Below are 24,945 nucleotides of genomic sequence, written 5' to 3'. Positions count from 1 at the left end.
GTATACGTGCTGTGTTGTAGATGTATCAGCTGTGGTCATCTCTAAACCCAAATACATATGAACTACATGATCTCTCCAGAATCTCTCTCTCTCTCTCTCTCTCTCTCTCTCTCTCTCTCTCTCTCTCTCTCTCTCTGTCTCTCTCTCTCTCTCTCTCTGTGTGTGTATGTGTGTGTATGTGTGTGTGTGTAACAATAATTCTAAATGAGAAGTCATAAATTTAAGAGAGTACAAGGAACCTGGGAGGAATTGATGGAGGAGAGGAATAAATGCAAATGATGTGAATACAATACTCATGTAAGAAATTCTCAAAAATTAAACTTAAAGCAAGACAAAACATAAAAAATATGCAGTGAGAAAAGTGAAGTTTAGAAGGATCAGTTATGTTCTACCTGCATCCCACTACCCTAGGGTAACTATGAATCATAAACAGAATAATGATGACATTTTGTAATTTTAAAAAGTAACTAAATTTCTAGGTCCTAGAACATGAACTTTGTAGATAGCAATTCCATGTTGCAATTTCAAAAAGCTTAGCATTGTGGGGAAGCAGAGAAATGACAAAGCTTTATAGGCACTTCCTTCCCAGGCCACTGACCTCAGTTTGAGCCTGAAACCCACATGGAGGAAGGAGAGACCTGACTCCTCCAAGTTATACTATGAGCTCTACACCCATGCTGTGGTGTGTGTGTGTGTGTGTGTGTGTGTGTGTGTGTGTGTACATAGACAGACAGACAGACAGGCAGACAGACAGACATAGAGAAAATGTAAAACAAACAAAAACGTTTGACAACTGACAGACCTTTCTAGCAGTTCAGAATGTCTCTTCAGAAAAGCAGGGCTGACAGAGGATGACTGAGCTGTATTCAAGAAGCCTGAAACAGGACTTTGGTTACTTTCCCCAAGTTTCCTCTTCCTTATGAGCTAGCACACTGACAAACACTGTAGCCAACAGCATGTTTTCCTTCTGACTCAGAGACCAGAGGCTTGATAAAAACAAGATGTATTATTTGTCTCAGTATTAGCACTTGGCTTACTGGATGAAGTTGTTTGGACCCATAGGTCAAGTGAGTTGCATCTACAATCTGATTGGGATTCAGCAGCTTCTGCTTTGCATGGGCTAGATGGCAGTGGTGGAACTTGATGCTTAATAAATCTGTGGACTTGACATAGAGCAGGCAATAGAAGTTAAGGGAAAATCAGTGCTTGCTGCCAACCAGGGTAGCCTACTGAAAGTGTTCCTATCAGATCTCCCTCCCAGCTCTTTCAGGAGCTAAAAGCTGACCTTGGGCAAAGCCATGGTCTTGTCTGCTAATCATGCTGTGCTGCTGAATGACTGCCTATAAAACCGCCTTTATCTTGAATGCCTGCTTGCATGCACTTTGTTGGCTGTCTTCTTGAAGGGAACTGTCTGCGAACCATGTCTGCTGTGCACAGCATTTCTCTCACTTTCGTTCCAAACTGGAGCCATGGTTTCCAACTTGCAATGAGGAAATCATCTTGAAAATTAGATTGCTTCCTAAGAATCTATGGATAGCAACCTTGACTGTTTTCTTTTGTTCTGGAAATATTATCTAAAATATGTGCAAGGATGTATTTCCAAGAATGAAAAGAATTGATTAAATCATGACAGCTACTAAGGCACATTTTCTCCCATCAGACAGGACTTTAGGGCAAAATATTGAGGCACTTCTTCTCAATGTCCAGTGACAACAAACACTCAATCTTCTCTTTACTCATAATCCATCTGAAGGGATACCTGCTAACTAGAAACTCTGCAAATCTTTTCTTGCCTAACAGTTAAGTTTCTTATTGTTGCTATTAAATGACTGCTTGGATACTTCTCATGCATGGCCAGTTTGGGCTATTTCTTAAGTACCCTTCTGCCTTTATCCATTTACTTAAGTGGTCTTCTTTGTTGGACCTAACACATTATAACTGAAGAGCAGATACAAAAAAAAAATATTGAAGCACTTCTTCTCAATGTCTAATGACAATGACCTTCTGATACCCATCCCCCTTCTCTCACTAGTTCCAGCCATGTCCCACTTTCTTAGGGCTCTGAGAGTGAAGAATCATTGGTGATCAATGTCCTAGTAGAATGCAGGGTTCTGATACCCTGGATTTGCTGTAAATTAGAGTTGATTAGGTTTCACTAGCATTTACTTTAATGTGGAGAGAGGAGACTTAAATTCCCCCCTTAAACTCTGCTGGAGGTCTGGAGTTACTCTAGGTTCCTATCAACAGACTCTGAACGGAAGTTTGTGCACTCTATCTGGGAAAGCATAATAGGTAGATGACCACAGATGCAGAAATGGTGCCAGCTGAAAAATGTTGTAAGGTTCTCCAGGCCAAGCTCATTAGTATACCAAGGGAAAATGAAACTTAAAGCAATGAAACCTTGGCAGGGAGATGTTGCAACCTATATGACACCTACAGGCCCTGGACAGCCTGGAAGGTTGCCTTGTGGGTTATTTATGCTCAGGGCATTTCAGAAGGAAGAGCCAAGGAGGTACTGCACCTAGTGTCTCTCTTCAATTAAATCCTGATGACATTGAGTCCTGACTTGGTCTTCAGTGAATCTGACTTTTACAGTCAACACTTGTTTTCCATGTGGTTGCAAAAATGTTTCTGTGCTGCCTTGCCAAACTGTATGAGAAGAGGTGTCGTGGATTATAGTCTGTTTTTACTCCCAACATTAAGACTTTAGTATTCTAAGTTTTACTGTAAAATGGGACAAGACAAAGTAAAATCAAATCCATTCAGTCCAGCTGCTTGTTCCTGTTAAAAGTTTTGCAGAAAAGGACTGTCCTTCACCTATACCTGCCATAAACACAGCACCTCTCTGCCCAAGTAGAGCTTTCAGATTTAAAGGTCTGGTGTACTCACTCACACATACCTTATGAAGGGACAGAGCAAAGAGAATCAGCCCCATTTTGCAGGTGAGAAATTCAAGAACCCCAAAAGTCAGGTGACATGAAGATGTATGGCTGGCAATCTCTTGGCTCCAAGGCCCATGCTTAATCTACTATCAAGTGTAGGTGCTTGCATTTGCTTGCAGTTCTGATTGGCATCTGACCTTCACTGTGACGTGTCTACAAACTGTTTCAACAGTCAGAGGTGATTGCCTGCTGAAATCTCTACAAAATCAAACAATTCCCAACATTTTGCTTTTTTCCTCTTCACATTTCCAGTTAATCCTATGTGAAAAGTCTAGGGTAATACTGTTAGAAAATCATTGCCAGGAAAATACAAGCCTTTGGGGTCATAGCTGATAAGTAAATAAGGGCATAAAGACTAGACCAGAAACCATATATTGTTCCTGTTTCCTTTGTTGGTCAGCTGAGAGACCACTTGAAGGCCAACTGAGCAGCAAGTCCATCTGCATGGGCAGTTAGAAGGATCAGATATTTACCATCACTAAAAGGATTGATCCCAAGCCAGAAGAAGGACTCTTTCCCCAGGTCCTGTAGAGTTCAGTGCCAGAGAATGCATGCCAATGTCTATGTGCACCTACTTCTCTATGTGTATAGTTCAGTTGATTAGTGGCACAGTATACAGAAAAGACAGAAATGGTTTCCTAATACCTTCCAATACAACCCAAACTGTGATAACCAGCTATGGAAAAGCTTAGAAGAACTAAGTAAATGAACATTAATTGCAATGGAAACAAGCTCATACATTGCCAGACCCTCTAGTATGTATTACCAGTTCCAATTGAAGATCTATTGCATATCTGAAAGTGTATGACAGAAGAGGGTAATGGGAGCCATATCCTATGACTGCTTTCAGTTTTAAAGAAATGTGGCTTTGGAAAACTTCCACTTTGTATTTCTTTGAAGGCTAGGTCTGCTAGTGTAGAGAGTGTGGCAATGTCAGCGTTATTGTCACTGCAATAATACACTTAGTCAGCCCTCATTTCTTGCTGTTCCCAAATTCCAGAAAACTCTGTTCTCTGCTTGCCATGATGAGTGGTCACCATGTGTTGTTTAGTTTTAGAGTCAAGTAAGTTTTCCCATCATGGCCAGCTGGAGACACTTGCTCTCAGTGAACTTGGTGGTTTATACAATTTCTGGCTCTTTGAAGCAGAATTGTTCAGTCTGAGCCCAAAGGGTGGGACCGGGAAGTAATTGTATTTGCCAGCAAGCTTCAGTATTGACCTGATTTATTACTGAGTGACACTTCACACCGGAGGAGTGTGCATTTTTAACTTGGGTGGTATGAAGAAATCCTGAAAGCCAATGTGCAGACATTGGGGTTCCCTGTGAAATAGCAGCAGCACTGTTTAAAGTAGCAGTGACAGGTGTCTGCTAGTATCCTGCCTCAGTTTTGCAAGTGACTCCATGGTCACCTAGCCACCAAAAAAAGGTTTTCCAGCACAGTGGTCTCAGCAGCCAAATAATGAGCAAATGCATGACAATATCCAGGTTCAAAGGGAGTCAATGTGCCTTGATGTGAAGGGTATAAACACTCATTTACTCCAAAACCCTTCAAAATGTTGTCTAATCCTTTCTTTACAAAGAACAGCCTTCTAAAATCCTGAATGGGAGTAAGGAGTGATAATAAATTGAACTTGATAAAAGCAACTTTATCAGGACACAATTGTACATAAATGTATTCATTGAAAGTATGTTACTCTGTTTTAGTGTATTCAGAGACAGACAATCATTCCCACAACTCCAGAACAGTTTCCTCAGAAGAAACCTGTACTTGTCAGTAATCCATCCTACAGGCAACCCTTACATGTTTATGGATTTGCCTGTTCTGGGCATTTCATACAACTGGAATCACAGTGGGCTGGAGAGGTGACTTGGCTGTTCTAGCAGAGGATCTGGCAGAGCACCCACATGTACTTGCAATCATCTCTAACTGATTCTGTAGATCTGACCACCTCTTCTGGTTCTGCAGGCACCAGGCATGCACATGGTACACATTCTTGGAGGCAAAACACAGACACTAAGAATAAAAACAAATAAATCTTTAAAAATAACAATTGGAAGCCAGGTAGTGGTGGCACACACTTTTATTCCCAGCACTGGGAAGGCAGAGGCAGGTGGATCTCTGTGAGTTCAAGGCCAGTCTGATCTACAGAGTTGCAGGACAGCCAGGGCTACACAAAGGAACCCTATCATAAAATCTACACCTAAAAACAAAATAAGTAAACAAACAAAAACAAATGTTTATCCCTGAACACACACACACACACACACACACACACACACACATATATATATATATATATATATACACACACACACAAGTAACATTATATAAATGGAGTAGGTTATATTTATATATTTAGAAGTGTGTGTGTGTGTATGTGTGTGCGTGCATGCGTGCATGTGTGCGTGTGTGTTAATAAAAATAAAAGGCCATGGATTTGAAAGAGAATAAAGAGGGATGTATGGGAGTATATGGAGAGAGGAAAGGTAAGGAGGAAATGTTGTATTTATATTACAAACCCAAAAATTGAAAGAAAGAGAGGGGGAGGGAGAGAGGGAGGGAGGGAAGGAGGAAGGAAGGGAGACAGAGAGAGACAGAAAGACAGAGAGAAAGAAGAGTAGCAAGGAAGGAAGGGAGGGAGGGAAGAAATAAGGAAGGAAGAAAACAGAAATAGAGTTACACACCATATGGTCCCTTCCTTGGCTCAATGGTTCTGAGGGACATCTGTGTAGCTCTTGCCAATCCATTCTTGTCTAATATCGAGTAATATTGCCTTAGGTAGATACTCTCTCTACATTTGGTCTAGCCACACACCTCAGTGAAAATTTGGAGCTTTTATGCATAGTACCTCTAGTAATATCTGGGTCCCAAACTTTGAGTAGAGTTTCTGCATTCTATGGCTACTCTCACATTCTCTGTCTAGCTGTTCGCCTTTCCACATCCAGCAACAGCCTGAGAGCTTTCCAATTTCTTGGCATCAGCTTTAGATTTTTAGATTTGTTTGTTTGTTTTCTTTGAGACAAGGTTACATGAATACTAGGCTGGCCTCAAGCTAGCTATGTAGTCAGGATGACCTTAAACTTCTGATTGTAGCAGAAGATAGCCTAGTCAGCCATCACTGGGAAGAGAGGCCTCTTGGTATTGCAAACTTTATATGCCCCAGTACAGGGGAATGCCAGGGCCAAGAAGTGGGAGTGGGTGGGTAGGGGAGCAGGGCAGAGGGAGGGTATAGGAAACTTTCGGGATAGCATTTGAAATGTATATAAAGAAAATATCTAATAATAATAATAATAATAATAATAATAAACTTCTGACCATCTTCCCAGATACCACGATTTCAGGCATGTGCTACCATATATGTTTTATGCAATGTGGGGGATTAAATCCCACCTTGGGCTTTGTGCACACTGGGCAGGTACTCTACTAAGCTACATCCCCAGGCCCATATGTAGTTGTTAAATTAAACTTTTCAAAGTGAAAAGTGACATTTTCCAATATTAACATGTTTATTAGCACAGAACTGTAATTATATGCCTTGCAGCTCTTGCACAGTGTCAAAACAGCCTATTCAAATGCACAGAAATGTTGAATAACATTATGCATTGCTAAGCTTACTTGGGCTCCAGTACAACAATCACTGAAGCTCTTGACCAAGTAACTAAAGTCCTGAGAATGGTTCTAGGGAAGCTTGTCATCTAAGCTTGAGCGCACCTTGCAGATCCATTCGGCACGTAGTTCCTGAGACCGTACTGTAAGCATGAACACTCTAGCACAGCAGTTCTCAACCTGTGGGTCACAACTTCTCAGAGGGTGAATGACCCTTTCATAAGCATTGCTAAGACCATCTGAAAACACTGACCTTTATAGTATGATCCATAACAGTGGATAATATTACAGTTATGGCAAAATTACAGTTATGAAGTAGCAACAAAATAATTTTATGATTGGGCATCACAACAACATGAGAACCTGTATTTAAAGGGTTGCAGCATTAGAAAGGTAGGGCTACTGACACATCAAAGACTTGACTCCTCTCTGGAAGAGGACTGGAATATCAAATAACTTCCAGTCAAGGCAAGGGGAATAAGAGGGAGCCCCTCCAAACATCGAGTTCTTCCTGTACCCCCTAGGTTTAGTTCTCTTGACTAAGATATCCTCTTTGATCTATGCCCCAGATTGTTAGTTCAGATAATGATTAGGACCAGTCAACCAGTGTCCTGGAGCACAGGATGGACTGAGGCTTGTGACAATAGAAAGATAGTAGGTTTCTGGGGAAGCATTTTCTTCCTATCTTCAGCTCTTTTTCTTTCGACCATCCATGTTGAAAGTCTGGAGAATAGTAGCCTCGGCCTTTTAGTCTACATGCTGCCAGCCAGCCAGTTATACAGCTCTTTCCTCTCTTTCTCCTCAGTCCTGGCCCTGCCAGTACTCAAGCAGGATAGTTGTGGGAATGAAGGCGTAGACCACTGCTTCAAGATACAGAGTCAAGATTTTTGTTCAGAAAGCTCTAGTTATTACCCCTACCTAAACTTGTTCTCTTTCTGTTGGATTTGGAGAACATGAAATCAATAGAATGGTGTCTTTTGAAGGCCTTTGGAGATTTTTTCTGGTTTTTATTTTGTTTTTTGTTTTTGTCTTAATGATTATTTTCTTTAGCTTGAATGTATGGTGTCCTTTGGTTTTGTGTTACTAGACCTGAAATAACCAAATCTCTATCCCCTACAGACTGAAAGTGCTGAGTTTCTGTTGTGCAGGCTTAATGGCTGCATCTCCACTAATGGAAGGCTCTTTCTCTCTTCCTCATTTGCATGCACTGTGTATAATATATACCATTTTGACCTTAGTATTTGATAGATATCCCAGTTAAGGCCTCAGGTTTGGTTTCTAATACATCCAGGAAAGGCTGAAGAGGAAATGATTGTTGATTTGTTTTAAATAGGAAGAGAGATACAGACATCTATAAACTGTTTGAAGCAAGAATGCCCTGGAAGAAATGTCTCAGAGGCAACACAAGGAACCAATAAGTCCTGGATCTGGAGGCTGAATTCTTTTTAAGTAACGGTCAGCTTCTTACTGGGAAATTATTAGAGTCGATGTAAACTGTAAACACAATAGAGAGAAGCCCCCTTTACCCCTCACACAGTATCCCTTGAAGTACATGTTCTCTAGCAGTCATACAATATCAAAATCAATAAAATTATATATATATATATATATATATATATATATATATATATATCCCTTATGTTACTTTGTTACAGACTTTCATTTTCATGTGTCTAGATAAACATCCAGGAATATAGTTGCTGGTATTTATTTACATGTTTCTTTCTTTTTTTTTTTTCTTAAGAGTGGGAGCACCATTACAAAGGTCCACTAACCATGGATGAATGGCATTCCTCCACATCTTTCCCAGCATGTGGCGTTGTCACTAAATGTTTTATAAAGGCAGAAAACTCATGTACATGCAATGTTATCTAGAGCATTCAAAATGGATGGGGTTTTTGTTTTGCATCTTTTTCTGTTACTATAGCAGATAACACCCCAGCATTATATGCCTAGTGCAAAGCAAGTTAGCTTGTGATGGTATTTCCCTTTTTAAGTGGTTAAAATGTTTTTTAGAATTGTTCTATGTACATTGTTCTGCAATTTTCTGTCTGAACAGTCTGTGTCTATGCTATGAAGATAATCCAACAACCCAGCAAGTATTCCCTGAAAGAGGCCATGCTCATATAGAGTTGATAATAGCTCTGTTTCAGTACCACATAGAAAAGAAAATTACAAGCTGATCTTCCTAACAGACAAGATGCAAACATTTTCAATAAAATGCTGGCAAACTGAGTTAACTATCACAGCAAAAAGATCATTCATCATTTGAGACTATCTGAGCCCAGAATCTTCCTTTTGCTGTACTGGGAACAGGGATTGGAGGTAGCATTCACAGGCTGAACCCAGGGGCTCCCATATGCTAAAAGAGCTCTCTATCACTAAGGCACATTTCAGCCCCTTCAAAGTTTCACATCCTGGGTATTAACAATTATGATTCCCCTTTTAGAATTAAAATTATAGAGTTTTGGGGAATTAAAATGATAGAGTTTTTAATATTGGGTAATTTGACCATTTGTACCTTAGGAAAATTGCTCCATTTTTTAAAAGATTTGCAAATTTAATATGTAAAATAGTGTTTTCTAATCTGCAGAGTGTGTAGTAATAATTCCTTTTTCATTCGTTGTAATTTTTAGTTTTCAGTTTCAGCAATTTTACTAACTTTGTCAAACCTATCTTTTCGCATTGGCCTTATCTCTTGGTTTTTGTTTTCAGCATAATTTATTTTAAACTTTTTACTATTTCCTTCTGTGTGTATTTGAGTTTTTATGTTCTTTTTCAAAACTTAACATCCCCCCCTTACTTTTAATGGAAGCATTTAGTGTTATGACTCCTCTTAGAACAGCTTTAGTAATGGACCACAACTCTGAGAAGTTGTGCTTTCATTTTCATTAACTTCAGCATATTTAATTTCTTTTCTTCAAACTTCAGACACAATTTTAAGCTAGTGCTTTTGTTTCTAAGTGTTTTAAAAAATATTTATCTTTTTTCTTTTGTTTTCTAATTTGATTCCATTATAGTAATAGAAAATGTCATGTATTATTTCAATACTTTTACATTTTTATAAGTCATTCTTTTAGTTCATTTGTACATCCTATGTTTTTCAGCTCTGTTGTTTGGAAGATGTCTTTTTGTCATTGAAATGGTCTTGATCTCATTTTAATTCATATTTGCATAATTAATTTCTTTTATATGAATTTTTATTATTTAAAGTTTAATGCATGTATACAATAAATATGATCATATCCATTCCTCATTTCCCTCTTCCAACTACCCCTATATTCTCCCAATATGTCTCCCTCCAAACTTCCTATGTTCTTCTTAACCTACTAAATCTGATTAGTGCTGCCTATGTACGCATGAGTGTGGGTGGTGTCATACACTTGAGCATGGATAGTACATAGCTAGCCAGTTCCTCATAAAACAGTGATTCCTTCTCCACCCAACAACTATCTACTGTCAATAACGCCTCAGTATGGCATGGATTTGGAGATTATCTTCCCCATCTATGGCAGAATTTGACCTGGGCTGATCTTGTACATGTCTTGTACAGGTAACAAAAGCTGCTGTGAGTTCAAGGGTTTGATAGTCATATCATGTCCAGAAGACAGATTTCATATCACCTTCCCCTATCTTCTGTGTATTATTTTATTTCTGCTTCTTCCATGGTATGCCCAGAGCCTGAAATGAGGGGATTGATAACGATGTCCTGTGACGTACCAAAATGAAATAAATAATTCGAACATCTATAAACAGTGATGATATTGAAGCTAGAATAAAAAGTCTCTCAAATAAAAAAATGGCCCTGAACCAGATGAATTCATAGCAGAATTCTACCAGAATTGTAAAGAACTAATCAAATTATCCCATGAAATACAGAGAAAGAAAAACTTCCTTTCTTTTTTTTTCTATTACAAAACCAATATTATCCTGATGATCTGCAAAACAGATGAAGTTATTGCACAAATAAATAAATAAATAAATAAATTGCAGGCTGCTCTTCTTCCTGATAGATAAAGATGAGAAAATTCTCAATAAAATACTGGCAAATTGAATTCAATATCATATTTAAAAGATCATTCATCATGACTAATTTGGCTTCATTCTATGAATTCAGGGATGGTTCGTCATACATATATCAATAAGTGTAATTAATCATTTAAACGAATGAAAGGCAGAAATCATCCAATCATCTCAAAGGACATAGAAAAATTCTTTAACAAAAACCAACATTGTGTAAATGAGAAGGCATGGAGAGGCTAGAGAATGAGGAAGCATTTCTCAATATAATAAAGGCTACATACATCAAACATATAGCCAATGTCATGCTCAATGGAGAAAAACAGCTGAAGAGTTCCCGCTGAGATCAGGAATAAGGCAAGGCAGCCCACACTCTCTCCCTCTATTAACATGGTGCTTGAAGCTATAGCTACACTGAGATAAAAGAAGGAATTTAAAGGGCTACAAATAGGGGAATAAATCAAGGCATCCCTATTTTCAGATGATGATTCTACATACAGGAGACCCTAAGACTCCAAAAAGACTCATAGAGATAGTTAATTTAGGCAAAGTGGTGAGATGCCAAATCGACACACAAAAATAAGCAACCTTCCGGTATACTAATGACAAACAGACTGAAAAAGTGAGGCAATCAATCCCATTCACAAAAGTCACCCAAAATATTTGTAAGCAAACTTGACTAAAAAGATTAAAGACCTCCATAATGCAAATCTTAAGACATTAAAGAGACACTAGAAGATGGAAAAATACTCTATGCTCACAGGCTGGAAGAATTAATGTTGTGAAAAGATCATCTTGTCAAGAGCAATCTATTGATTCAATGCCATCATCCCAAATCAAAATTCCTATACCATTAATTCACAGACAGAAACACTCCAAATTTTTATGTAGAAGGACAAAATACCCAGGGTAGCCATAGCAAACCTAAACAACAATGACGAAAACAATCCTGTGGGAGGTATTGCCATGAATGATTTCAAATTATTCTACAGATATGTGGTAAAGAAAACAGCATATTACTGGCTGACACAAAAGCAGACACATAGATCACTGACATAGAGTTGAGGAACCAGGTATAAATTCATGGAACCACACTTCCATGATTTTTTTTACAAAGATGGCAGAAATATACATTGAATAAAAATTAGTTTCAAGAAATGATCTGAGAGAACTGGGTGTCCATGTGCATGTTTCTTTTCCTTCACTTTAAATCTCCTTAAATTATTATATTTGAGCAAACATATTGAAATACTATGTTATTAAGTGATGGTTTTTATCTTATTTGGCAAACTCTTAAGTCATTGTTTAACATACTTGATGATATTAGTGTTTATTCCTACCCACTTATATGTTTTCTTTTTATTCCCCATGAGGTTTGTTCATTTTTTTCTTTTTCCTCTTTCTATGGATTACTTGAGTGATTTGTTTAGAATAATATTGGATTCAAGTATAATATCTATTTGTTGTGTTTGTACTCTGTATCCTGTGTGTATGTATGTTTGTAATTTAAAATGTACAACCATTGTCAACATTTTACTACTTTTAATGAAGTAGAAAAACCTTGCATTTCTTTCTACACTTTTACTTTTATTTATAATGTAAATTGTGTTAAATATGTCTTGTGTTAAATATGTCTTTCCTAAATATTTAGAACTATATTAGACAATATTATAATTGGTAATTCAACCATCAACTTATTTAGGAAATTTAAATATGAAGGAAAATCTATTTTATTTAGCCATATTGTTTTTTTTTCTCTACATTGTTCTTTCTTCCTTGCTAATACCAGCATTGCTTCTTCAATTGTTTTGTTTGGAGAACTCCCTTTAATTATTATCTTAGTAAAGGTGTGTTGTTGTTTAATTTCATTGTTTTCCATTTATCTAAGAATACCAAGATTCCCCCTCTACATCTGAAACATTTTCACTAAGATTTTGTGCTGAAGCTCTCTCCCACATTTGAGAATTGGTGCATTAGTTCCTTGTGACTGCTGTGGCTTCTGAGCAAATTATTTGCCATCATTGAAGCTAGTTATCTCCTATAGGTAGGAGTATCATTTTTCTGTCACACTTTCCCAGTCTTTGTCTTCACATGCAGAAGTTGTACTGAAAGGGTACAAGTCATCAGCTGTTCTTCTCATTCTTCTCTTGGTTCCATCCACTAAATTTACTTAAGTTACTGTGGTTTCTGGTTCTAGTATTACAATTTCCTGGGATTGTCTCTGTTTTTGTATGCTTGTTTGTTTGTTTGCTTGCTTTTGTTTAAAATATTCTGTTTCTTGTGAAAGCATTTAAATGATTACTGTTTTTAAATTCTAGTCAGGTAATTGCAACATCTTCATAATCTTGGTGACACATCCATTAATATTTTTTCACTTCATTTTAGATCTTTTGGTCTTGGGCCAAGTGCCTTTTTGCTAAAATAGGATATTTTTAATATTTAAAACTAGCTCTTATTGAAATCTTCTGTTTCGATTGACTTGGCAGGAAAGGAGGATAGCATTTTTCTTTTACCCAGCAATATAAAAGTCCAAGTTTTCTAGAAAGTTTCTTTGATGTAAAGGAGGTTGGGACCCACATTACTACTAGGCAAGCACGTGACATCCAAGTTCTCATGAAGCATCTGCTGTTATCCCTCCAGTGGAACTGAGATCCGTGTCTCATTACTCCCAAGGAGGAATACAGTGAGATCCGCACTTGGTCTTTGCTGGTGGAATGGGATGGGACTGAAATATCTTTTCTGGTGGTTATCTGGATTAGAACAGTTTTGTCTTAAGGTTCTCAGTCTCAAAAGTCTCTTTCTTGGTCCTATGACTAGAAAAAGAAAACCTTTGTTGGGGCACTTTTTGTGTGTGTGTGTGACCATTGGCATTTGAAGTCGCTGATTTCTTTGGCTCTAAATCTAGTAAAATATTTGAAGCAAAAGAAATCCTAGAGAACTCATCATATCCCAAGGTCCCTAGACTATTTATATTCTCTCTACCTTACAGGATCCTCTAATGTTTGTTTTATATAACATGACAAAGATTTTGTTTTCACTCAGTGGGAAAATGGGGGAAAGTGCTCTCTGACTTTCCTAACATCAAGATTTTAATGCCTGGTACTGTACAGAAAAGGGACACCACAATGAGAAAATCTAACCCCATATTTGAATACCTTAATATAGTTCTGACTTTGTGTGTAGCTTCTGAAAATCAGACAACTGCTTTGCTTGGGTTTACATGTGTGTTCTTACCCATGCATGATGTGCTGGAGTAGCGCATTTGATGTCCTCTCAACCAGTGCACCAGGGCTTCTGGAGCTCCTTTCAGCATCCATTCCTTCTTTCCCATGTCAGTCACGATTGGAACTGTTGGTCTGTTCACTTGGATGGGTATTGATCTAGCCAGAGTTATCACATGCCGTGAAGGCTGGTTATAGTCAAGTTAAAGAGCCACTAAGCCATCATTTTGATTCAGTCTACATGTTTTTCACCAAAGGGGACTATATCTCAGAACATAGGAGAGCCCTCTATGAGTCTTACACAAAAACAAAGCTAGACCGAGAACTCACTTTGCCCATCTGTATGTCCAGTGCCATTTTAGTCTCATCAGGCCTCTTCTCCACACTCTCCTATGTTTTTCAGCACAATTTGTTTGTTTCATGGCCATGGATGGCCATTTTATCCTGGACAAACTGGTTCATGGAAGTACTCCTCATCCCTGGGGGTGGGGTTGACTATGAGGTTGGTATGGTGGGAGGAGAGACAGGAAGATGAATGAGGCAGATACCATAAGCCTGCCTTCAGAATTGAAAGTCTCTGAATCATGGGGTCAATGGTCTCATCTTAATATCTGAAAGACAGTGTATTTTTTTGTCTCCTTAAGCCCTGTGTCTAGGTCGTTTGGAAAACGCCTTGGAGAGTCAAGAATAAAATTGCAGGTCAAACAATGGATGACTGGAAAAGTCGGCTTGTAATCGAGAGCATGCTTCCCCATTTCAACATGGTGGGAAATCGTCAGGAGACCAGAAAGCTCCAGGAATCGGTCAGAAAATGGGCTGTGGGGGGAGGGTGGTGTTGAATGCTTCTAACCTTAAATTTGAACATAAGATGTGTTGTTGAAATCCTTTGTACAAATTTGGTGTTGGAAATCAATTGAAAATACAAGGAAATTTAATACAGAAAATGAACCACCTCAGACCCTTTAGGTTCCTAGAAAACAAAACAAAACAACAACAAAACAAAACAGTAAGAAACTAGGCATACAAAAAGATTCCTACTTAACTCTGGCCCTGGTATCTTTTCTTAAAGCCATTTAACACATCTGTGCTTTCCTCTCTAGGAATCTAGCCATCATCTAAGTGTTTGGAACTCAGGTTTAGGGATTCCAGTGCTAGTTTTAAGGACAAGCATGATAGTAAGCTTAAGTTTATAGTTGGTGCCTGCAACATCACCAGTGTATTAAGATTAGGTTAGCAGGAGCTACAGCAAACACAATGGCTGTTATTTCTGGTTATTAGCCCACAGAGGAGTGGCTTGCCTAATCTCTGAATGTAATAGAGCAGAGGGGAAATAGTTCCTATAGAGCCATGGATCTGTTTCCTTCCTGTTCATGGAGCTGAGCCCTGAGCTCTGAGGTAATGTCAGTTCACATGACTGGGAGACAGGTCTTCCCCAGTTCCCAGGGCAATGTGTTTTGTTCATCTTCTGAAAGCTGTTATGTGTACATGTGTGAGTGATTCAGTCATGGTTTTCTTTATTTCTTCATTGTCAAAAATGTATTGAGGATAGGCTATTAAGTGGAGCACATAACCTTTAAAACCTTTGGTGTCTAGAGTATCACAGCATTCACAAGGACAGGCAGTCCAGTGGGTTGGGCAGAGAGAGAGACAGGTCAATTGGTTGGCCCATATGACTTGTTTTCCAAATTTCCAGCCACCAGTTGAGGCATTTCCCAAAGAAAATCTCCCTTGTAACATTCCTTTATATTTCAGACTTCCCTTTGATCTAGGATGTCTCCAGAGTCCATAGTCAGTTTAGGCTTGATTTTAAAGTCTTCCTTTTTCCAATCCACTTGGGCACAAATGTGGGTGGGCTATAGGGACAGGAAGGAGGCTTACCTATGACTTACTCACTGTCCAGACACTCTAATAAAAATAAAATGTGTCTGGTAAGTAATGTTTTGTTTCCACCTGTGTAAGTCATTTGCATGCCGTCTAGGGATCCCTGTCCTTGGAACAGGTCTCACTGTGCAGCAGCTATCATGGCTCATGCCATTTTCTGGCTTGGGATCTTATAGCAAATGCCCTCTAGTACACTTTATAAGCCTTGCAAAAATGCACATTCATTGCTTTAGAGTCACACCTTGCACTTGATCAAAATCAGCTCTTCCTCCTCCTCCTCCTCTTCCTCTGCTTCCTCCTCCTCCTCCTCCTCTTCCACATCCTCCATGGCACAGCTCATTCTCTACTCTTGGTTCGGAGTGACCTGGCTATTTTTGAAATACCAAGCTGACCTAGAAGACCAACGATTTGCCCCAGTTGAAGGGGTCCAAAAATATACCTGAGTTTCTGAAAGCAGGTCCCTCAGATGAGCCTTCTTCACAGCTGAAACTGCATCTGCCCTCTTAGAAGGCACATATGGGATATGTCCAAAAGGGATAGCATTGAGAGCACCCACTCTCCAGTGCCTGATAAGCACCACTGCTCCTGTCTGTAAGCATCCAGGGAAGCTCTTGTGGTATGAGAACAGCTGGGTTGTGGTGGCCAGTCAATCCCTGTAGCCTCAGTAAGTTACCTAATGTTAGCCTCCAACTTGGCTGCAGACGCTGAGGATCTGAACAGCAGGGTTCTAGAGAAGTAAGAGTCAGACATTGACAGATTAATACCAACATATCCTGTGTGTTCAACAAAAACCTACTGCCCAAGGAAGTTGCTGCAGGGATTCCAACACTCATTGCAGAAGGCTGTCCTTAGTAGTAACTGACCTTGCATTTCCAGGGTGTGGCTTAGCTGGATTTCAGATGCTCCGATTGTTGGCCATCTTTCTGAGGTTTAATGACATCCAGTGCTAATACTGCCCCCTGGTCCCAAGAAACCACATGAGTCTGGAAGCACAGTGTTTGTGTCACCTGAGTGCATCCTGAATGCCTCCTGAACATAGACATCTGCTCTGGGAAGTAACCTTAATTAGTTTCTTTTTCAGTAGGTTGAAAATCCAGCTAACAGAAAAATCTGTATCATATTAAAATAACGAAATAAAATTCTATCAGTCTGAGAGAAGAGATTTATCTGTGTAGAGGCAGGATCCCCCTCTGTACACTAGGCTGGTCCGAAACTTTTGATCTTCCTGCCTCAGTCTCCTGAGTGCTTGAATTATAGGTGTGTGACACTAAAAGGCAACCTTTTAATTGCTCTGGAATTTTTATGGAAACAACTGAGAGCTCCCTTGAAAAAAGATTTGAATTTGAAGTGACATATTTTCAGCCTAAGACCATGGTCCAGGACCCTAATGTTTCTAGTCTTACACCTGCTCCTAAATGGCTACCAATGTTCATCCACTGCCCTCTAGAAACCAAACTTCAGATGAACCTAGAGCAAGAATAGCCAGGTTGATTTCAGCATTCACTAAATGTTAGCACTAAGTGAAGCTTTTGGAGAGTCAGACCCTAAGAAGTCATTACCATAAGCAAACTGAACCTCAGATAGGTTAAGCATCTTGACCAAAGTCATAAATTAATAACAGGCCGATTTCAGAGCACCAAACTCTGCTGCCTCTTAGACTGAAAGCTTGTTTTGAAACACAAAATGCTGAGTACACATTACAAAGCAAATTGTAAAGAGACATAGAGATTCAAGTTCCTTTTCGGCATTGCTATTCATCTAGTACCATGATTACTTAATGGCTGCTGTGGCACAGGACAGGTTTTCTTTTGGCAACATTTGGCCATCTATCCAAGGTTAGCATATGGGGTCAACATGTAGAACATCATGTCCTCTCCTTTGAAGTTAAGACTGGACTTCATTTACTGATCCAGTGGGGTGATTGAAGAGCTCAAAGGCATTGAGTGCTCCAGAGCCTCATGGGACAAGGACTCAGTGTTCAAGTCATATGTCATCTCTGCCTCTGTCTATACCTATTCCATTTCTACAGCAGTTTCTGGACAAAATGGAAGAGTTAGCCTGGGGATATAGCTCAGTGGGCACAGTGCTTACTTGGCATGCACAAGGCTCCAGATTCAGTCCCCATTACTGCCAAAATAAATAGCATTAACTCTTGTAAGTATTCTAGAAATGGGGAAGCTATGGTCACTAAATGGAAAATTTGGTGGAAGAAAATAACATGTACTCTCTGTTCATCAGCTCTGTTCAGGAGCCTTGGGCTTGTGGTAGAGTTACTCTATAGATTACAATGAGTTGGCATGCCCCATACATGTTATAAGCTTGCCAAATACTCTTTGGCTCAAAGAGAGGATATTCTTATCACTTTCTTTATGGACAAAATAATAAGGCCAGAGGAACATAGTACCTTGTAGAGAATGGCTAGTGAGAGGGTGGAGAGTTTTTTATCAACAGTTCCCAGTGAATAGTACTAAGTGTGCTCTGCCCCTACAGAATGACCCAAACCAACTCCAATCTGTCTTCTCACCTTTAATTAAAAGTAGGGAACAGAATTCTGGGAAGAGAACACATACCCCCACCCCATAAAGAGTATGTGGGTTTTGAATCACTTAAATAATATTGCCCCTAGTTCCATGTGACACTATTTCCTTTAAATGCCAGTAGGAGGCACTTTCCACCTCCTCTGTGTCATGTAATTCGGGTCAGGGTCTGTGCCCAACAACCTCGGAGCTCTGTTCTGTTCTTTAAACAAAGAGTACTGAAATCAGGAAGAAGATCTCAGAAAGTTACCTTCATCTTGAATTCTGAGAGTATGAATATGATTTATAAGGGCCTGTCTATGTTGGGCATCATATCACAATCCCAGAGCCCAATCCCTTGTATGTACACAGCTCTAGGCTAGATTCTGGAATCCAAGACTTTAGTCTTCCTTCACTGAGAGCAAGTTTATTCTATGATGTAGCTTGAAACCAGGAGGAGTGAATCTGATGTTCTGCCCAATTTATTGCTTCTTATGCCTGGATTAGAGGCTCCAATATCCTCAGGGTCCTCTGCCCATCACATTCAGCCTTGGGTTTTCAGAACAGAGCACTGGACAAAACAGAATCTCAGGTGTCCTGATGCTTTCAGTCCAGTGGCATAAACAGAAGAGTGGATAGTATCTTTATTGCATTTGTGGTGGTTCCATTTAGCTCTCTGTCCAGCACAGTCATCCTGGCAGAAAACCAAGCTGCTTTAGAGTTCCACGAGGAGGCAGGAAGTTAGAAATTGAAGTGACTCTGAAATCTCAAGGTTCAAGGGTTGATGTCTTTGCCAATATTCTCTACTTTATGTAGGCTAGAGGCCTGCTTACAGATACAACTGTGTCCCCCAAAAAGAGGATCCTAAGTATGTGAGCTGCACTACTGAGATCCAGGCATGCTTAAGAGAAGGCCCCACCACTTATGGACTTCTTTTTTGTTGCTTTGGTTTTTTGGACTTCTTAACTTGAGCTTCAGGCCCCTCAGTTTCCACAATGGCCAAGTGGCTTTGAGAGGTGCTTTCTGCCCACATCAGGATCTCTGAGTAAGACAGAAATGCAGACTTGTCCTAAAGTACACAGGCTACGACTGGTCTTGGCACCTCTTTAGCAAACAGAGATTAGCACTGGCTCACAATTATTTTTCTCTATCAGAAAGGGAAGGGACAATATGTCCTTGGAGCTCAGTTTGGAATACAGAGGAGCCCTAAGGATGACTATAGTCTCTCATTGGCAGCCCAGTTGCACAGAGAAGAGCTGGATTTATAGTGCAACTCTCAGCATTCTGGGTCAAGGCCTGCAGTGCGTATGTGCCTTGCTATTTTGGGGATCCTCCCCATGGAGCACGCAGCTGTTCGCTCCCTTTGCCTGCCCCCCTTCTCCTCCTTCTGCAGCAAGGGCCCTTTCCTGATACTAACACCCAACCAGGGAGGGAAGCCAGGCACAGGCGTTGCCTGCAGACTGCTCTTTTCTGCAAGGGCTGAGCTACTCTCAGTTTGAAAAACACTACTGGGCTCTGCATTTGAGTCCTGGCTGGGCAAATCAGTGACCTACAAATCAGCCTGTTATAAGTGGAAGATGCTGGGTACAAAACTCCATTTGTCAGCTGGCTTTCACAGGCATGTGGAATCTCACTGCCTGCCTCTGAACTGATGGGAGCACACAGTGGCCTTGTTTGGATTCCTACACAGCTGCTCCCTGCAAAATCCATGATATTAGGCTCAAGGTAACAGGTATCTGGAAGTAGAGCCACTACAGGCATAAAGGGCAAATCAGTTGTATTCCTCCAGAGCATGAACCAAAGAAGAGCCCAACTATGCTCAGAATGACATTTGTAGGGAATGTGTAACCCTGGGGACCATACCTTGTGGGATGTGTGCCTATGGCACCCCCAAATCCAGGCAAGCCTGTGCAAGTATAGGCCTCTTGATTTTACTAATACCCTAGGCTGGAGAATTTGATAGGTGTCAGTTTAGGCATAACTGTTTCCCCATCCCTTGTCTTCCCAAAGCTATTTGTTCCTTTCCTACCATGTGCCTGAGACATCTTGATTTTCTGCTCCTGCAATTGCTGCTAAGCACCTTGTACATAGTAGGTTCATACCAATATCACTTGTACATCACTTTGTACAGAGTAGGTGCACACCAACATCACTGAACCAATTACTGCCCTTACCAGTTTCTGAGACATGCTTGTCTTGAGGCCTTCTACTGAGAATGGGAGGAGAACAAGATAGATAACTTGCAGAACACCATTTTCCACAGAGGGTAATTTCAACATGCAGTGTCACCTGACTGAAACTTTTCTGTAGCTCATCTATAGAGACGAAGAGGAAACAAGTCTAGCCCTCAGAGGCATGTTGTACAGGTTAAAAAATGCATAGCCAGCATAGCACCCTTCAGGTTGCTTAGAGCCATTGGGATGGGGGTGACAGTTAAGCCAGATTGTCATAGAGACCCTTGAAGGCCAGAGATAGATGCTCTGTATAAAATGAAAATTGCCCAACTGCATACAAAGGCTGAGAGAGCAAGGCACAGTGGAATCCAGGAGGGGATGTTGTTCCCTCCTTTCACTGGAGCCAGAGTAGTTGCCAACAGTTGTGCAATAAGTGTCATTAGTATTGGTGAAGCCCAGCATTTGGGACTGCTACATAAATTGCACAGTTCAGAAATGGTCACTCAAGTTTCATTATGATTAAAATAATGCAGCTCTTCTCCCAAAAGGTTGTAGGCACATTCCTTCGTGAACAGTAGGCCAGCACCACACGGGTTTCCTGCTGCATGAGCAAGGGGCTTTGGAAATACAGTATTTCCCAGGGGAAAAAGTTCAACTCATGCCCCAGATCAGGGCTTGGGAAGCTGTGCACTGGGACTACGAGTAGCCCACAGGCTGTCTTGGTAAATAAAGTCCTGTTGGCCCACAGCCCTGCCTAGCCCTTAGCATAGAGTTTCCCACACAGTTGCAGTCACAAGGACAACATGGCTTGAAAAGTTTCAGCTAGTCACTCTATGGGCCCTTCCAGAAGTTTCTATAAAGTATGATTCATGTCACTGGGCATGTGGTTCTTTTTCTTCTAGAAGCCATTGTTTGCCTTAATAAATATTACCCTCAGTACCCACTTGAGGTAAAAATCACAGGGCCTCATGCCTGGCCATGTGTTCCTCTCTGCCCACCCACTTGTCCTAGTTGATCTCAGCCCCATGTTTCTTTTCCTTCCCATGCCATTCATTTCACCTCCCATGAACATCCAGAGAGAGCTTTCACAAACATTGAGCCAATCTTTCCTCTGCTTCACCTTTCCCCACAATGGCTTCCCACTGGAAAAAAAAAAACAGAGCCCAAGCCCCTTCCCATGGCCTGTGAGACCTCTTGAGAGCTCATGGCTACTTCCCAGCTCATTGCCTGCCAGGCCCACTAACTGCCTCTACTAAGGCCAAGAGTCTCCCCCAGGGCCTTCCAGCCTATTGCCCTCCTGCCAAGAGTTCTGTGCCCTACTATTGCAGCCTGCTTCCTGCATCTGACCTTCACTTAAATGAAAAGGTAACACTTTTTAACACTCTGTCAAACCACCATATTTTTAATCTTCTGAACTTGTTCTTTTTGCTGATGTAGCTTGTGATCTACCCACTAGAGCTGCAGCTCCCTCACTCAGGTTCTTATCTGCCCAACTTGTTCTCATTCTGGTGGGAGTGTCTGTTATGAAGCCCACGTCATCCCTGCCTTATACTGTTGGAAGCCTTTATCTGTGGTGGATAGATAGGGAAAGCAGTGGCTTTCTTTAGATGCCTCTTTTTCTGGCGTAAGCTTCAGGTGAGGCTGGTCTCTAGTGTTACAGTTGCCCATATGGCCCTCAGAAAAACTAAACAACTCTTGCCTTTCCTCCTCCCGCAGGATAAGCCTTTTAAGACTGTGGACAATTAACTTGACCTATGTAAAATATCTACAGGAGGTTATTCACAGAACACCAGCACCCAACCCTTGCTTTCTGAATACATGACTTTATACAGCAAAGTGCACAGTAGCTAAGTACTGTTCATCCTCTTTTTAATGACCATGTGACATGTAAAGAACTTATGTTGTTCTGCCCTTACTTACCTCTGCCCTTACAGCTGACATGAAACTATATTACTGGCAGTACACAGATAAATACCAATCTCCTGTGTTTTCCCCCAATAACTTAGCTTAATTTTCCCAAAGAATCAATGTTCATATTTCTGTTTATAAGACATTCAGCTGGTCACTATATGGGCCCTTCCAGAAGTTTCATGGTGGCTTAGACCTGTCAGCACTTAGGAATGAGGCTGATGCAGGAGGATGACCATGAGTTCAGTGCTAGACTATATAGTGAGTCCCAGGTCATCTAAAGCTATAGAATGAGACCCTATGTAAATCTCATTCTCTCTCTCTCTCTCTCTCTCTCTCTCTCTCTCTCTCTCTCTCTCTCTCTCTCTCTCTCTTCCTCTCATACACACACACACACACACACACACACACACAAGAGAGGGCATATATTTCAATTATATAACCATAGTCATTACACATATAGTAAAATAAATACACATCCTAAATTTATTATTTTCATATAACCTAATCTTGTTTATTGTGTCCTTTGGGGCTATGAAATAATATGTTTGTGGTCAAAACTGAAATAGAATTCATTACAAGACTGGCTAATATCCTCAAATGCACACTCTTTAAAAATACATTTAAATGAAGGAGTTTTCACTTCATAAAAGGGTGCACTGAGGATTTTCTTTCAATGGAAAATTCCTGCTGCATTTTATTATGATTTGGCTTACAAACGTTAGTCTTGCACACAGCTGTCCAGGAGCACAGCCAACGACTAAGGGAAGATCTGCCTTGAATGGCAAATTTTGCTGAGTAACCCATGTTAACAGCTCTATTTTAGGACCACCCAGAGTGGGTTTGAATTTTAAAGAGTGGAATGAAAGGTAATATTTATTTGGTATCTACACCATGCCAGGCACTATGCTAACTTTACATTTCTAAGTTTACAGAATCCTTAAAAGAAAGTTGTATAGTAGCCCCACTCTCCCATTTTATAGGTAGCAAAACATACTGCAGGTTCTGGGTCTTTCGCCATACCTCTTAGCATCTCACAATGCTGAATTCTACCATTGAAATTTAATATCCAGAAGTCTCTTTCACAAGACCCATCCATTTTCCTGCAAAGCTTTAATATTCAAAGAGTGTTTGACAGTTTATACAGATGCACACCTGAGCCCTCAAGGTCCCTAAGGCCGCATAATGGGCTTTGGAATCAAGTGGTTGGGCCCAGGAACTTCAGCAAATTCCTATGATCCAAACTCCCTTCCTGTACAACTGAAAAAAGGCACGTCCTTCTCTGAGGCCATTGCTATTCTATGATGTGTAATTTAGAAAGCCCTGGGAAAGTATAATATTCCCTATAGGGAAATTGAAACACAGTAATGCACGCTAAACAGCAGGTTTTTATTCTCTTGGTGTATAAAGCTGAAATGACCTGTCATTCCCTCAGTGCCCCAGAATAAACTCTGAGTTCAACTGAGGAAGGCTAACCTAGTGCAGAGGTATCCACACAGTCACCATCACGGATTCTGAGTTCTTGACATTCTGATACTGGACTATAGAGCCTCAGAGTTTTGAATGACAGAGGATCCTCTACCACTCACTATCTGCATGAGTATATTAACTCACTTGGCCTCAATGAGATTCTGCTTACCCATGTGCAAAACTTATATTCTAAGAAGAGCTCTGTCTATATGTTAGCATTGTTTTTGGAAGCCAAGAATCATGAATAAGAGCGTGCACTGACAGAGGCTGAGACCTTAACGAAGGCCAAGACTTGGTTATAAAGGCCTAGAAAAAGTCCACCAGCTTAAGAATCAGTATAGATCCTGTCTATTGTTTGAGTGCTCATTTGAAAGTAGCACAGACTCCTAAATATCCCAAAAGGCTTTGCTACCTACAGTCACCATAGTCAGAATCTGCCAGTTCTTCATCCATCCCCCCTCTTCTTTCTCCTCCTCCTACTGTTCTTTCCCCTCCTCTCCTCTCCACTCTCTGTCTCTGACATATTAGTTATTTGTGTTTTGCTATTTGTATGTTTTCTGAGACACAGTCTCACTACCTTCTGGTCTTGAACTTCCTATGCAGCCCAAGCAAGCCTCTAATTTGTGACACTCTTGCTTCTGCTAAGATTGCATATGTGTACTTCCACACCAGGATCAGATACACCAATTGCTTCCTCTGGCTGGATTTTCCCCAGAGACAATTCTAGAGGAGTTTCCCAGGTGATTAAGTAAATGTGGACTACATGGTGAACTTGCCTTTGCACTAGGTTCCTGATATAGAGCTGTACCATAGGGCATGGAAGATGGAGATGTACCTGATGGGGCACAACTAGCTTCTGGAAGGGAAGGCCTTCACTGGAGCTTCCTGTCTTGAGGGAAATACAGTTCAGGCTTGATAGCGCATTCTATCTGAGATGAGAATGTCACATTCCATTCAATAGAAATCATAGTAACACATGAGTTCCCTCAAACACTGCCATAAGAGTTTAGGATTTTGCCAAACTTTTCCTAAGTTACAGTTGTAGGTCAGAAAGGATCCCAAGTCTTAAGAAAGCACAGAGCTAGTCTTCTGGTTGCTGAATTTCCCTTGGCCTTCTGCCTTTGCTAGAAGTTATCACAGATTACAGGAACCTCTGGAAGCCTTTGCTTGGTTGGCCTCAAGATAGGGAATGCACTGCTTGTATTT

The 24,945-nt window shown here is 40.4% G+C and overlaps 1 protein-coding gene across 1 annotated transcript in view; it reads left to right on the top strand.

Moving 5' to 3' along the window:
* Mamld1 (mastermind like domain containing 1) overlaps window positions 1–24,945 on the top strand; it is a 102,968-nt gene that overhangs the window by 35,301 nt on the left and 42,722 nt on the right. Inside the window, 1 exon segment of the mRNA XM_085838164.1 lies at window positions 14,435–14,593. Coding sequence (XP_085694290.1) covers window positions 14,498–14,593 — 96 coding nt within the window. The 5' untranslated portion in view covers window positions 14,435–14,497.

This window comes from Mus caroli, unplaced genomic scaffold (genome assembly GCF_978045245.1).
Source record: "Mus caroli unplaced genomic scaffold, Mus_caroli_1 scaffold_5, whole genome shotgun sequence".
Classification (NCBI taxonomy): Eukaryota; Metazoa; Chordata; class Mammalia; order Rodentia; family Muridae; genus Mus; species Mus caroli.
The sequence above is the reverse complement of the archived record's forward strand: the minus strand, read 5'-3'. Positions and strand labels throughout refer to the sequence as shown.